At 41.4% G+C, this 12,549-nt stretch overlaps 1 protein-coding gene across 1 annotated transcript; it reads left to right on the plus strand.

The window, feature by feature from the left end:
* The first annotated feature begins 7,811 nt into the window (after positions 1–7,811).
* LOC102392681 (oxysterol-binding protein-related protein 1-like) lies at positions 7,812–9,990 on the plus strand. Its single transcript, XM_044936653.2, is given in 1 exon segment — positions 7,812–9,990. A coding segment is annotated over 1 exon segment (1,311 nt). The 5' UTR covers positions 7,812–8,378; the 3' UTR covers positions 9,690–9,990.
* The last annotated feature ends 2,559 nt before the right edge of the window (positions 9,991–12,549 follow it).

The following is a 12,549-nucleotide window of genomic DNA, read 5'->3' on the forward strand; positions in this document are numbered from 1 at the left end:
TAAATAATATAATAACACAGCAGTCCCCAGGGACCAGTTTCACGGAAGACAATTTTTCCATGGACTGGGGTGGTGGTAGGGGTGGTTTCAGGATGACTCAGATGCATTACATTTATTGTGCTTCTCTGAGAATCTAATGCTGTTGATGATTTGACAGGAGGGGGAACTCAGGTTCATGTTCCCGGGGAACTGCTGTAAATACAGATGAAGCCATGCTTGTTCACCCACCACTCACCTCCTGTTGTGTGGCCTGGTTCCTAACAAGCCACAGAGTGGTATCAGTCTGTGGCCTGGGGGTTGGGGACCTCTGTAATGATGTATTGTTAGTTTGTAACATTTATAGATGTAGTATGTATCATGAAAAGGGACAAAAGAGAATAGAAGTATATAGGAATGTTTTATGTCTCACTGGAATTAAATTACTATAAATCTGAAGCTGATTCTGATGCACTAATACATGAATGGTGGGCTTCCCTGGTGGTCCAGTGGTTGAGAATCTACCTGCCAATGCAGGGGTTTGATCTCCTGGTCCAGGAAGATCTCACATGCCCCAGAGCAACTAAGCCTATGCGTCACAAATACTGAGCCCACGTGCTGCAACTACCGAAGGCCGTGTGCCCTAGAGCCCGTGCTCTGCAATAAGAGAAACCACCGCAGTGAGAAGCTCACACACCACAACAAAGAGCAGCCCCCTCTCACTACAACTAGAGAAAGTCTGAGTGCAGCAACAAAGACCCAGAATATCCAAAAAAAAAAACAAACAAACAAAAAAAAAAAAACCCGCTGGAAAAGTGTATTTCCCAACTAGACCTAAAGCAAGCATTAGGAAGGCAATAATAAAGACTAGAAGGAAATTAATGAAAGAGAGACTAGAAAAACAACAGAGAAAAATCAATGAAACCAGAAGTTGGTTCTTTGAAAAGATCAATAAAATTGGCAAACTTTTAGCTAGATTGACTCAAAAATAACAAAAGAGAAGAGGATTCAAATGACAAGAATCAGAAATCAATAGGGAATTTCCTGACAGTCCAGTGGTTAGAACTTAGCATTTCACTGCCCAGCCTAGGTTTAACTTATATCCACAAGACATGCAGCATGGCCAAAAAAGAAAAAAAAAAAAGAAATGAGGAGGGCACATTACTGCTGATCCTATACAGATAAAAAGGATTACAAATGAACACCTTGAATAATTGTAAAAGAAATTAAAGATTAAAATGAATGGAAAACCATCCTATGTTCACTGAGTTTGATTAGATTACTATTAATTAATATTGTTTATTTATTTATTTTTGGCCTTGCCACCTTTCAGCTTTCAGGATCTTAGTTCCTGATGAGGGGTCGAGCCCAGACCCCATGCAGTGAAAGCATGTAGTCCTAACCACAGGACCACCAGGGAATTCCCCATATTAGTTAACATTATTTAGATGGAAATAATCCCTAAATTGATTTACAGATTCCATGAAATCTCTATTAAAATCCCAGCTGATTTATTTGTAGAAGTTGATGAGCTGACTCAAACATTCATAAAGAATTTTGGAGATCCAGAATATCCAAAAGGATAGGGAGGTTCACACTTCTGATTTTAAAACTTTCTATAAAATGACAGTAATCAAGACCTTGTGGTACTGGCATAAGAATAGACATATAGGTAAATGGAGTAGAACTGAGAGTCCAGAAACAAGCCCACTTGGCTACAGTCAACTGATTCATTTTAAAAGAGTGCCAAGAACATTCAATGGTCTTTTCAACAAATGGTGCTAGATCACTGGATAGCCACAGGCCGAAGAATGAAATCAGACCCTTATCTCATGCCATACACAAAAGTTAAAATGGATCAAAAACCTAAATGAAAGAGCTAAAACTATAAAACTCTTGAAAACATAAGGGTAAATCTCTATGACTTCAGATTTATCAATGTATTTTCAGATGTGACACCAGAAGCATGAATAACAAGAAAAGTGGTTAAATTGTACTCCATCAAAATTAAAAGTTTTTGTGGTTCAAAGAATACCAACAATAAAGTAAAAAGACAACTCAGATTGGGAGAAAAATTTTGTACATTATATATCTGATATGGGCCAGAATATATAAAGAACTCTTACAACTGAACAACCCAGAGTCAAAAAAACCCAATTAAAAAATCTATAAAGGACTTGAATAGACAGTTCTCCAAAGATGACATACAATGGCTAACATGCACATGTAAAGATTCTCAGTTATTAGTCATTCAGTTCAGTTCAGTCGCTCAGTCGTGTCCGACTCTTTGCGACCCTATGAATTGTAGCCAGGCCTCCCTGTCCATCACCAACTCCCGGAGTTCACTCAAACTCATGTCCATCGAGTCGGTGATGCCATCCAGCCATCTCATCCTCTGTTGTCCCCTTCTCCTGCCCCCAATCCCTCCCAGCATCAGAGTCTTCTCCAATGAGTCAATGCTTCGCATGAGGTGGCCAAAGTATTGGAGTTTCAGCTTCAGCATCAGTCCTTCCAAAGAACATCCAGGACTGATCTCCTTTAGAATGGACTGGTTGGATCTCCTTGCAGTCCATGGGACTTTCAAGAGTCTTCTCCAACACCACAGTTCAAAAGCATCAATTCTTTGGTGCTCAGCTTTCTTCACAGTCCAACTCTCATATCCATACATGACCACTGGAAAAACCATAGCCTTGACTAGACGGACCTTTGTTGACAAAGTAATGTCTCTGCTTTTGAATATGCTATCTAGGTTGGTCATAACTTTCCTTTCAAGGAGTAAGTGTCTTTTAATTTCATGGCTGCAGTCACCATCTGCAGTGATTTTGGAGCCCCCAAAAATAAAGTCTGACACTATTTCCCCATCTATTTCCCATGAAGTGATAGGACCAGATGCCATGATCTTAGTTTTCTGCATGTTGAGCTTTAAGCCAACTTTTTCACTCTCCTCTTTCACTTTCATCAAGAGGCTCTGTAGTTCCTCTTCACTTTCTGCCATAGGGTGGTGTCATCTGCATATCTGAGATTATTGATATTTCTCCCGGCAATCTTGATTCCAGCTTGTGCTTCTTCCTGCCTAGCGTTTCTCATGATGTACTCTGCATAGAAGTTAAATAAGCAGGGTGACAATATACACCCTTGACGTACTCCTTTTCCTATTTGGAACCAGTCTGTTGTACCATGTCCAGTTCTAACGGTTGCTTCCTGACCTGCATACAGGTTTCTCAAGAGGCAGGTCAGGTGGTCTGGTATTCCCATCTCTTGAAGAATTTTCCACAGTTTATTGTGATCCACACAGGCAAAGGCTTTGGCATAGTCAATAAAGCAGAAATAGATGTTCTTCTGGAACTCTCTTGCTTTTTCGATGATCCAGAGGATGTTGGCAATTTGATCTCTGGTTCCTCTGCCTTTTCTAAAACCAGCTTGAACATCTGGAAGTTCATGGTTCATGTATTGCTGAAGCCTGGCTTGGAGAATTTTAAGAATTACTTTACTAGAGTGTGAGATGAGTGCAATTGTGCGGTAGTTTGAGCATTCTTTGGCATTGCCTTTCTTAGGGATTGGAATGAAAACTGACCTTTTCCAGTCCTGTGGCCACTGCTGAGTTTTCCGAATTTGCTGGCATATTGAGTGCAGCATTTTCACAGCATCATCTTTCAGGATTTGAAATAGCTCAAGTGGAATTCCATCACGTCCACTAGCTTTGTTCATAGTGATGCTTTCTAAGGTCCACTTGACTTCACATTCCAGGATGTCTGGCTCTAGGTGAGTGATCACACCATCATGATTATCTTGGTCACGAAGATCTTTTTTGTACAATTCTTCTGTGTAGTCTTGCCACCTCTTAATATCTTCTGCTCCTGTTAGGTCCATACCATTTCTATCCTTTATTGAGTCCATCTTTGCATGAAATGTTCCCTTGGTATCTCTAATTTTCTTGAAGAGATGTCTAGTCTTTCCCATTCTGTTGTTTTCCTCTATTTCTTTGCATTGATCACTGAGGAAGGCTTTCTTATCTCTCCTTGCTATTTGGAACTCTGCATTCAGATGCTTATCTCTTTCCTTTTCTCCTTTGCTTTTTGCGTCTCTTCTTTTCACAGCTATTTGTAAGGGCTCCCCAGACAGCCATTTTGCTTTTTTGCATTTCTTTTCCATGGGGATGGTGTTGATCCCTGTCTCCTGTACAATGTCACGAACCTCCTTCCATAGTTCATCATAGGCACTCTATCTATCAGATCTAGTCCCTTAAATCTATTTCTCACTTCCACTGTATAATATTTAAGAAAGCGAAAGTGAAGTCACTCAGTCATGTCCGACTCTTGGGGACCCCATGGACTGTAGCCCACCAGGCTCCTCTGTCCATGGGATTCTCCAGGCAAGAATACTGGAGTGGGGTGCCATTTCCTTCTCATTAGGAAAGTACAAATCCAAGCCATGATGAGATACTGCTTCACATCTACTAGGATTGCTATTAAGAAAAAGGGAAATAACACGTGCTGGTGATGTGGAGAAATTGGAGCCCTCTTACACTGCTGGTAGGAATATATTGGGTTGGCCAAAAATTTGTTCAGACGTAGAGGGGTGGGAGGGAAGTTCAAGAGGGAGGGGACATATATATACCTATGGCTGATTCACGTTGATGTATGGAAGAAACCAACACAGTACTGTAAAGCAATTATCCTTCAATTAAAAATACGTAAATTAAAAAAAAAGTTTGTTCGGGTTTCCTAAATAAAATGCCTTAGCTGCTAAAAGAAGACAGTTTGCCAGTGCTTCAAAAAGTTAAAGATAGCATTACCATATGACCCAGCAATTCTACTTCTAGGTGAATACTCAAAAGAATTAAAAACCAGGTACTCAAAGATATATACACTCATTTTTCAGAGCAGCACTATTCACAATTGCCAAAAGGTGGAAAATACAAAAATATCCATCAATAGAAAGATGGATAATAAATTGTGGTATATACATACAATGGAATATTATTCTGCTTCAAAAAGGAAGTGCTGATACATACACATACTACAATGTGAATGAACCTTGAAAACATTGTATTAAGTGAAAGCCAGACACAGGACTATATACTGTATGATTCCTTTTACATGAAGTATCTAGAATAGCTAAATCCACGGAAACAATGAAGATTGGTGGTTGCCAGAAGATGCTGAGAGGAGAGACTCGGGAGCATTTACTTAATGGGTATGAGGTTTTCTTCTGGGATGATGAAAATGTCTTGGAATTATATAGAGCTAGTAGTTTCATAGGGCTTCCCAGGTGATGCTAGTGGTAAGAAACCTGCCTGCCAATGCAGGGGACATAGAGATGCCTGGGTCAGGAAGATCCCCTGGAGGAGGGCATGGCAACCCACTCCAGTATTCTTGCCTGGAGAATCCAGTATTCTTGCCTGGACAGCAGAGCCTGGTGGGCTACAGTCCATGAGGTCACAAAGAGTTGGACATGACTGAAGCGACTGAGCGCACACACACAGTAGTTTTACAACACTGTGAATGCCACCAAACTGTTCACTTTAAACTGGTTAATTTCATGTTATGTGAATTTCACTTCAGTTAAAAAACAGTTTTTAAAAGGTTAAGCAGTTAACCATATAACAGCATTTCCACTCCTATATATCTCCCCAAGAGAAATGAAGATACACCTAGACACAGAAGTATGTGTCCATGAATGTATCATTATTCATAATAGCCAAAATGTGGAAACAATCTAAAGTCCATCAATTGATAAATGGATAAACAAAAGGTAGTATCTCCGTAAAATGGAGTATTACTCAGCCACATCAAGGAATGTATTGATATACTCGACAACATGGATGAACCCTGAGAACATGCTAAATGAAAGCAGGCAGACACAAAAGGCCACACATTGTATTGGGTTGGCCCGAAAGTTCAGTCCAGGCTTTCCATAAAAAACCCAAATGAACTTTTGGGCCAACCCAATATGATTCCACTGATACAAAATGTCCAGGAAAGGCAAATATATAGAGACAGAAAGATTGCTGGATGACTGGGGAGATGAAGAATGACTGCTAATGGGTATGCTTTTCTTTTTTATCATTAGCAAAAATTTTAAAATTTTAATTTTATTGGAACATAGTTGATTTACACTATTGTGTTAGTTTCAGATATAGGGTATGCTTTTCTTTTTGAAGTATTGAGAAAATGTTCTGAAATTATAGTGGGGATGGTTGCACAACCTTGTGAATATACTTGTGAATAAAAGCCACTCAAGGGCATATTTTAAAACGGTGAATTATATGATATGTAAGTTGTATCTCAGTAAAGCTGTTATAAGAAAATGAAAGATACTAAGTATACATTATTCTTGGCTTGGTGAGAGGGAAGGAGAGAGAAATAGTTAAAGAGGAAGATCAATGGAAAAAGCGCAAGGGAGTGATTACCATAAAAATCAGCAGAGTGGTTACCTGTGTGTGCCATCTGGAGAATCCGGATACTTGAGGGGCTTCTTGAGCATTGTTACTTTTGTATTTCTTGACCTGGGTGGTGGTTATGCCAATGCTTCCTATGTAGCTACTTGTATACTGCAAAGTTGTGTTTTATGTACTTTTCTGTATGTGCCTCTCTCCATCTCACTAATTGGTACCACCTTCCACCCAGTTACTCTAGTCAAAAATCTTGGAGTCACCTTGACTCTTCTCTTTATCTTACACCTCATATCTAAGACACCTTGTCAGTTTTACCTTCAGACAACATCTAGAATCTGACCCCTTCTCATCACCACCTGGTTTGAGGCACTTGCCATCTCTCACCTGGACAATAGCAGTAGCCTTCTGATCTCTCCGCTTCATCCCTTGACCTGCCTACCCTGGAGTATTTTCTACACAGCAACCAGTTTCTTTTTTCTCCTTTGACTTGAAGGTATTTCTTAATGAAATATTAATCACATACAATGAAATGCACATACATGTACATTCCAATGAGTTTGACAAATGTAGACACTAGTGTAACATATACCCCAGTTAAGATATAAAACATTTCCACTACCCCCCATAAGTTCCAGAAGGATCCTCTCTAAAGCCAGTGTCAGATCATGTGAGTCCTCTGCTTAAAACCTCCCAGTGACCCTCCTTGTCACTGACAATAAAACCTCAAGTTCTTGCAATGGCTCATAAAGCTGTACACAGTCTGCCCTCACCCCTCATTACTTCTCTTATCTCATCTTAGCGTTCTTTCCTCTTCCTTGAGTTCATTCTGTATGGGCTCCCCAAAACAGATCATTAAATTTCTTCCTCAATGTTGTCAGGACAAATTGGGCACTTTCCTGCCTCAGGGCTTTTGTACTGAGTGTCCTCTGTCTGGAATGCTGTTCTCCCCGATTATCTGCTTCATTTAGGTCTCCGCTCAAATGTCACCTTATCAGAAAGAGATCCTCCCTGACCACCCTATATACAATAACATGCCCCCTCCCTGCTGCCCACTTCTCTCTCATCCCCTTACCTTGCTCCAGTGTTCTTTATAGCACTTAGCTCCATTTATTATATATTATGCATGTGCGATTCTGCTACGCTCTCTCATGTAAGTTCTAGAGTGTGGGGATTCGAGTGCCTTTGCTTTGGCTGTATCTCCAGTGCAAAGCACCTGACTTGGTGGCTCAGACGGTAAAGCGTCTGCCTGCAATGCGGGAGACGTGGGTTGGGAAGATCCCCTGGGAGAAGGAAATGGCAACCCCCTCCAGTACTCTTGCTTGGAAAATTCCGTGGATGGAGGAGCCTGGTAGGCTACAGTCCAGAGGTCACAAAGAGTCGGACACGACTGAGCGACTTTCCTTTCCTTTCCAGCGCATAACTCAATGCATGGCATATAGTGGGTGCTCAAAAACTATTTATTAGGCCAGCGGGAGCCCCGGAGGTCGGCGGTGCAGCCGAGGGGCCAGCACAGACCGCGGGCGGCCAGGGCGTTGGTCCTGGGCCGCGCCTTTCTCCCTGCTCGACCTCTCCGGAGCCGGGGGCGGGCCGCGCGAAGGTGACTTAGGGAGACCTTGCGGTGTCGCCCTGGATTGCGCCTCCCGGCTGGGCTGAAAAATAGGCGGAAGAACAGTCCGAGCGCATTCGTGCGGGAGCCTCGAGCAGCCCGGGGCAGAGCGAGCAGCACCAGGCGGAGTGCGCCACCAGGCAGCGCCCCGGCCCCAGCCCAGGGGAGGAATTTGAAATTGGAACAGGAACAAGAAAAAAAAAAACCAAAATTTTATCACAAGCGCTGGCGACTCTAGCCACTGAACATCACGAATTAGAGCAGTCTCTGGTCAAAGGCTCCCCGCCTCTGAGAATCTTTAGTGAGGGTGAGTTCTGTCCCTGAGCAGACTGGAAGCAGTGACTGACCACGCACTCCTTGGAAGAGGAAGCAGAGCACCCGAGCAGTAGACAGCACAGAATGTCGGAAGGCAAGGACTCTGGTGGTGGAGACGCATTCTCCAAAGGCATCAAAAAACACAGAACAAGCCTGCCCTCCCCTATGTTTTCCAGAAATGACTTCAGTATCTGGAGCAGCCTCAGAAAATGTATCCGAATGGAACTCTCCAAGATCACCATGCCAGTTATATTTAATGAGCCTTTGAGCTTCCTCCAGCGACTCACTGATTTTATGGAGCTTGAGTACCTCATCCACAAGGCCAGTTCGTTTGCAGATCCTGTGGAAAGGATGCATTGGGGAGCTACCTTTGCTGTCTCTGCTGTTGCTTCTCAGTGGGAACGCATTGGAAAGCCTTTCAACCCACTTCTGGGAGAGACTTATGAATTAGTTCGAGATGACCTTGGTTTCAGACTCATCTCTGAGCAGGTCAGCCATCACCCACCCATTAGTGCATTTCATGCTGAAGGATTAAACAATGATTTCATCTTTCATGGCTCAATCTATCCCAAACTGAAGTTCTGGGGGAAAAGCATAGAAGCAGAACCCAAAGGAAACATAACACTGGAGCTTCTTGAACACAATGAAGCATATACGCGGACAAATCCTACCTGCTGTGTGCAAAACATCATTGTGGGAAAGCTCTGGATCGAGCAGTATGGGAATGTGGAGATCACAAACCACAAGACTGGGGACAAATGCATGTTGAATTTTAAGCCATGTGGCCTTTTTGGTAAAGAATTACACATAGTTGAAAGCTACATTCAAGATAAAAGCAAAAAGAAGCTCTGTGCTCTCTACGGGAAGTGGACAGAATGTTTATACAGTGTTGACCTGGCCACATTTGATGCTTAGCAAAAAAATGATAAGAAAAATACTGAAGAGAAGAAGAACAGCAAACAGGTGAGTGCTTCTGAGGAGTCGGATGAAATGCCAGTGCCAGAATTCCAGAGCGTGTTTGTCATCCCTGGGAGCGTTCTCCTGTGGCAAATAGCCCCGCAGCCTCCGAATTCAGCCCAGATGTATAATTTTACTAGCTCTGCACTGGTTTTGAATGAAGTAGACAAGGAGATGGAGAGCATGCTTCCTAAGACAGACTGCAGGCTGCGACCTGACATCAGAGCCATGGAGAACAGGGAAATGGATCAAGCCAGTGAAGAAAAAAAGCGACTGGAGGAGAAACAAAAAGTGGCACGCAAGAACAGGTCCAAGTCAGAGGACTGGAAGACGAGGTGGTTCCATCAAGGCCCTAATCCCTACAGCGGAGCCCAGGACTGGCTTTATTCTGGAAGCTACTGTGACAGAAACTACTTCAATTTGCCTGACATTTACTAAAATGTAGACAAATTGGGGTGTTTTGGCTCATCCACAGATAAGTCTTAAATCTATATTTTAAAATTTTCTTCCTTAGTTTCTCCTTATCTTTTTTCAAAGGGAAAAACCATCTCATGATAACTTGCACTTCACCCAAAAATAGTGGGGCATAGGGTGATACTGGTGAGGAAAGTCTTAGGTAAAATGGGTAATTCTGCTATCCACTCATGCTTCTTTGGAATACTATTTTATACAGAGGTATGGGAAACTGCTGGCAAATATGCTTTTGATGTTTGCTGTTGCCATATTTACTGAAAGTTTATACTTAAATGTAACTTTAGCTTTATGGAATTATACAGTAACCCAAATCAAGTTTTTTGAATATTTTTATGCTGTCATGCTTGAGTGTTTTAGATTTAACTTTGTAATGGTTAGAATTCTCCTATATGAGGTTTATATGCTCAAATATAGAGAAGGTTTTATGTCATTTTTGTAAAGACTACATTGAAAAGATGGCTTTTCTTCATACTAATCCTATCAATTTTACTCCTTCCCATTCCTAAAAAGAAAAAAAAAAATGCCTGAATGTTTGGAAGAGACAGTCCTGATTTGAAAATTCTAAACTGGAAAAAGTATTTCATTTGCTTATTTTAGTACTCTGAACTTACTTGTACAGTTTTCTATAATTAATGTCATTAGAATTAAAAAGTGAATAAAACCTAGCAATTCACAAAAATACCATAGAAATTGAGGTTTTAGGCACCATCATTACATAATGACAAACCTTTTTAAATGCTTCAACTTCCATTGACAAATGCCACCAGAGAAACTCAGTTGTATCCATGTATTATAAATATCAAACTATATAAAAGGAGGTCTTGTGCATTTCAGGTTTGCAAGGCACCTGTGTACTTAAGATATGTATGGAGACCTACTGTACAGTAGCTTTGCTCCTTTAATTGGGGTACATTAATTTTTTGGTATTTATCTACCCAATCCCAGACTGAGATTTTGCTCCTATGGGCCTTAGGTAACCTCCAGCAAGTTATTTCAATGGCTGTCTTGAAGTTAAGAAGTTATAATGAAATAATCTACCTGATGCTAATAAAGGCTTTAGAAAGGGAAAAAAACAAAAAACAAAAAACTATTAAATGAATGTCTGCAGTCCCCAGTCTAGTCCAGTCTGCCATGATATCACGTGGACTGGTGCACCAGCCTCCAGACTGGTCTGTCTTGTGTCCAGATTCTACAGTCCATTCCCCACACTGAAGAATTATCTTTTTAAAATTCAAATCTGATCAGCTCACTTTCTTTCTTAAAACCTTTTGATGGCATCCCTTTGCCTTTCTGATAAAGTCCAGAGTCCTTAACATGACAGCAAGGTGGCTGTTCTTTGGCCCTGACTACCTGGCCACCTGTCTTTTTCCTCCAGCATCCTGGACTGCTTGGAGTTCTTAGCTGAAGCCAGTCTCTCACTTCAGGTCCTTGGTATATACTGACCCTCTGATTTGGATACTCTTCCTAATCCCCATTTACAGGTCTCTAGTTGAGGGTCATCTCCTAGGGGAGCCTCCTCTGAACTCTCAGACTAGGTTAGCGCCTTTAGGGTCCAGCTGCAACTCATCTCAGCTGGCATGCTCTTTATCCCCCCATATTTATTTATTTATTTTTGGCCATGCTGCAAGGCTTGCGGGATCTCAGTTCCCTGACCATGAACTGAACCCGGGCCATAGCAGTGGAAGCCCAGAGTCCTAACCACTAGGCCACCAGGGAACCACCCCTGTATTTAATTTTTTTCTAATTTGTAAGAAGAACTATTTAGTTTTCACCTATGAAATGAAGTTGCACCATTTAATTAGAGTAATAAAATAGTTCTTTTAAAAATTTTAATCATAAACTTTGTAAACATGAAAAATACCTTGAGTATACCACGATTTTTGCTACTCATTGTCCTGTTTCTTTCCATAACATTTGTTAGAACACTGTTTCCTTTGCCTTCCACCTTAGTGTGTGTGTTAAGACTCTCTGTGACCCTATGGACTGTAGCCCGCCAGGGTCCTCTGTCCAAGGGATTCTCCAGGCAAGAATACAGGAGTGGGTTGCCATGCCCTCCTCCAGAGGATCTTCCTGACTCAGGGATCAAATCTACATCATTTTACATCTTCTGCATTGGCAGGCAGTTTCTTTACCACTAGCGCCACCTAAGTTTCTCTTTCTCCAATTGCCTCTAAAACTTTTTCTTTCCTGTTCTCCTGGGTTTTTTTTTTTTTTTTTTTTTGTCTCATCCCTTAAATGCTGTTTTCTGTGTCATACTTTCTTAAGCCTTTTTCCTGCTAGGCTTCTCATGTATCCCCATTGTACTTAATACATTCTGTTAAAGAATATATGACATTGTATGAAATAACTTTGATTCTGAATTGTCTCAAGGGCTGGAATTGGCTTAATCCTGAGAGGTCAGCCCAGTGCACTTTTGTTTTTGTACTCATCAAACATGCACTGTGTAATGTCCAGCTCCATGAGGTCAGGGGCTATGTCTATCTTCTTTGCTAATATCCCATATGCTAGGCACAGTGCCTGACAAGGGTGGCTCCTCAAAGAATATCTTTAAATAGATTAATGTATATGAATATAAAAACTCTAACCAACAATTTATTCTTACATCTTTTCCCTGGGATCAGCCCAAATTCTAGTCAGATGAATAAAAATTTACTAGTCATTTGTCCTAACTGGCCTCCCTGCCTTCCATCTTGCTGCAGTCTGATAGCCTGTAACCATAGTTACATTAAAAAAAAAGTTTGATTGTGTTCCCCTCCCCAAATCTCTTTACCTACAGAATATAGTCAAAGCTCCTTGGCTTGGGTTCAAGGCTTTGGCCCCGATC

The sequence above is a fragment of the Bubalus bubalis genome, chromosome X (genome assembly GCF_019923935.1).
Source record: "Bubalus bubalis isolate 160015118507 breed Murrah chromosome X, NDDB_SH_1, whole genome shotgun sequence".
In the NCBI taxonomy this organism is placed as follows: Eukaryota; Metazoa; Chordata; class Mammalia; order Artiodactyla; family Bovidae; genus Bubalus; species Bubalus bubalis.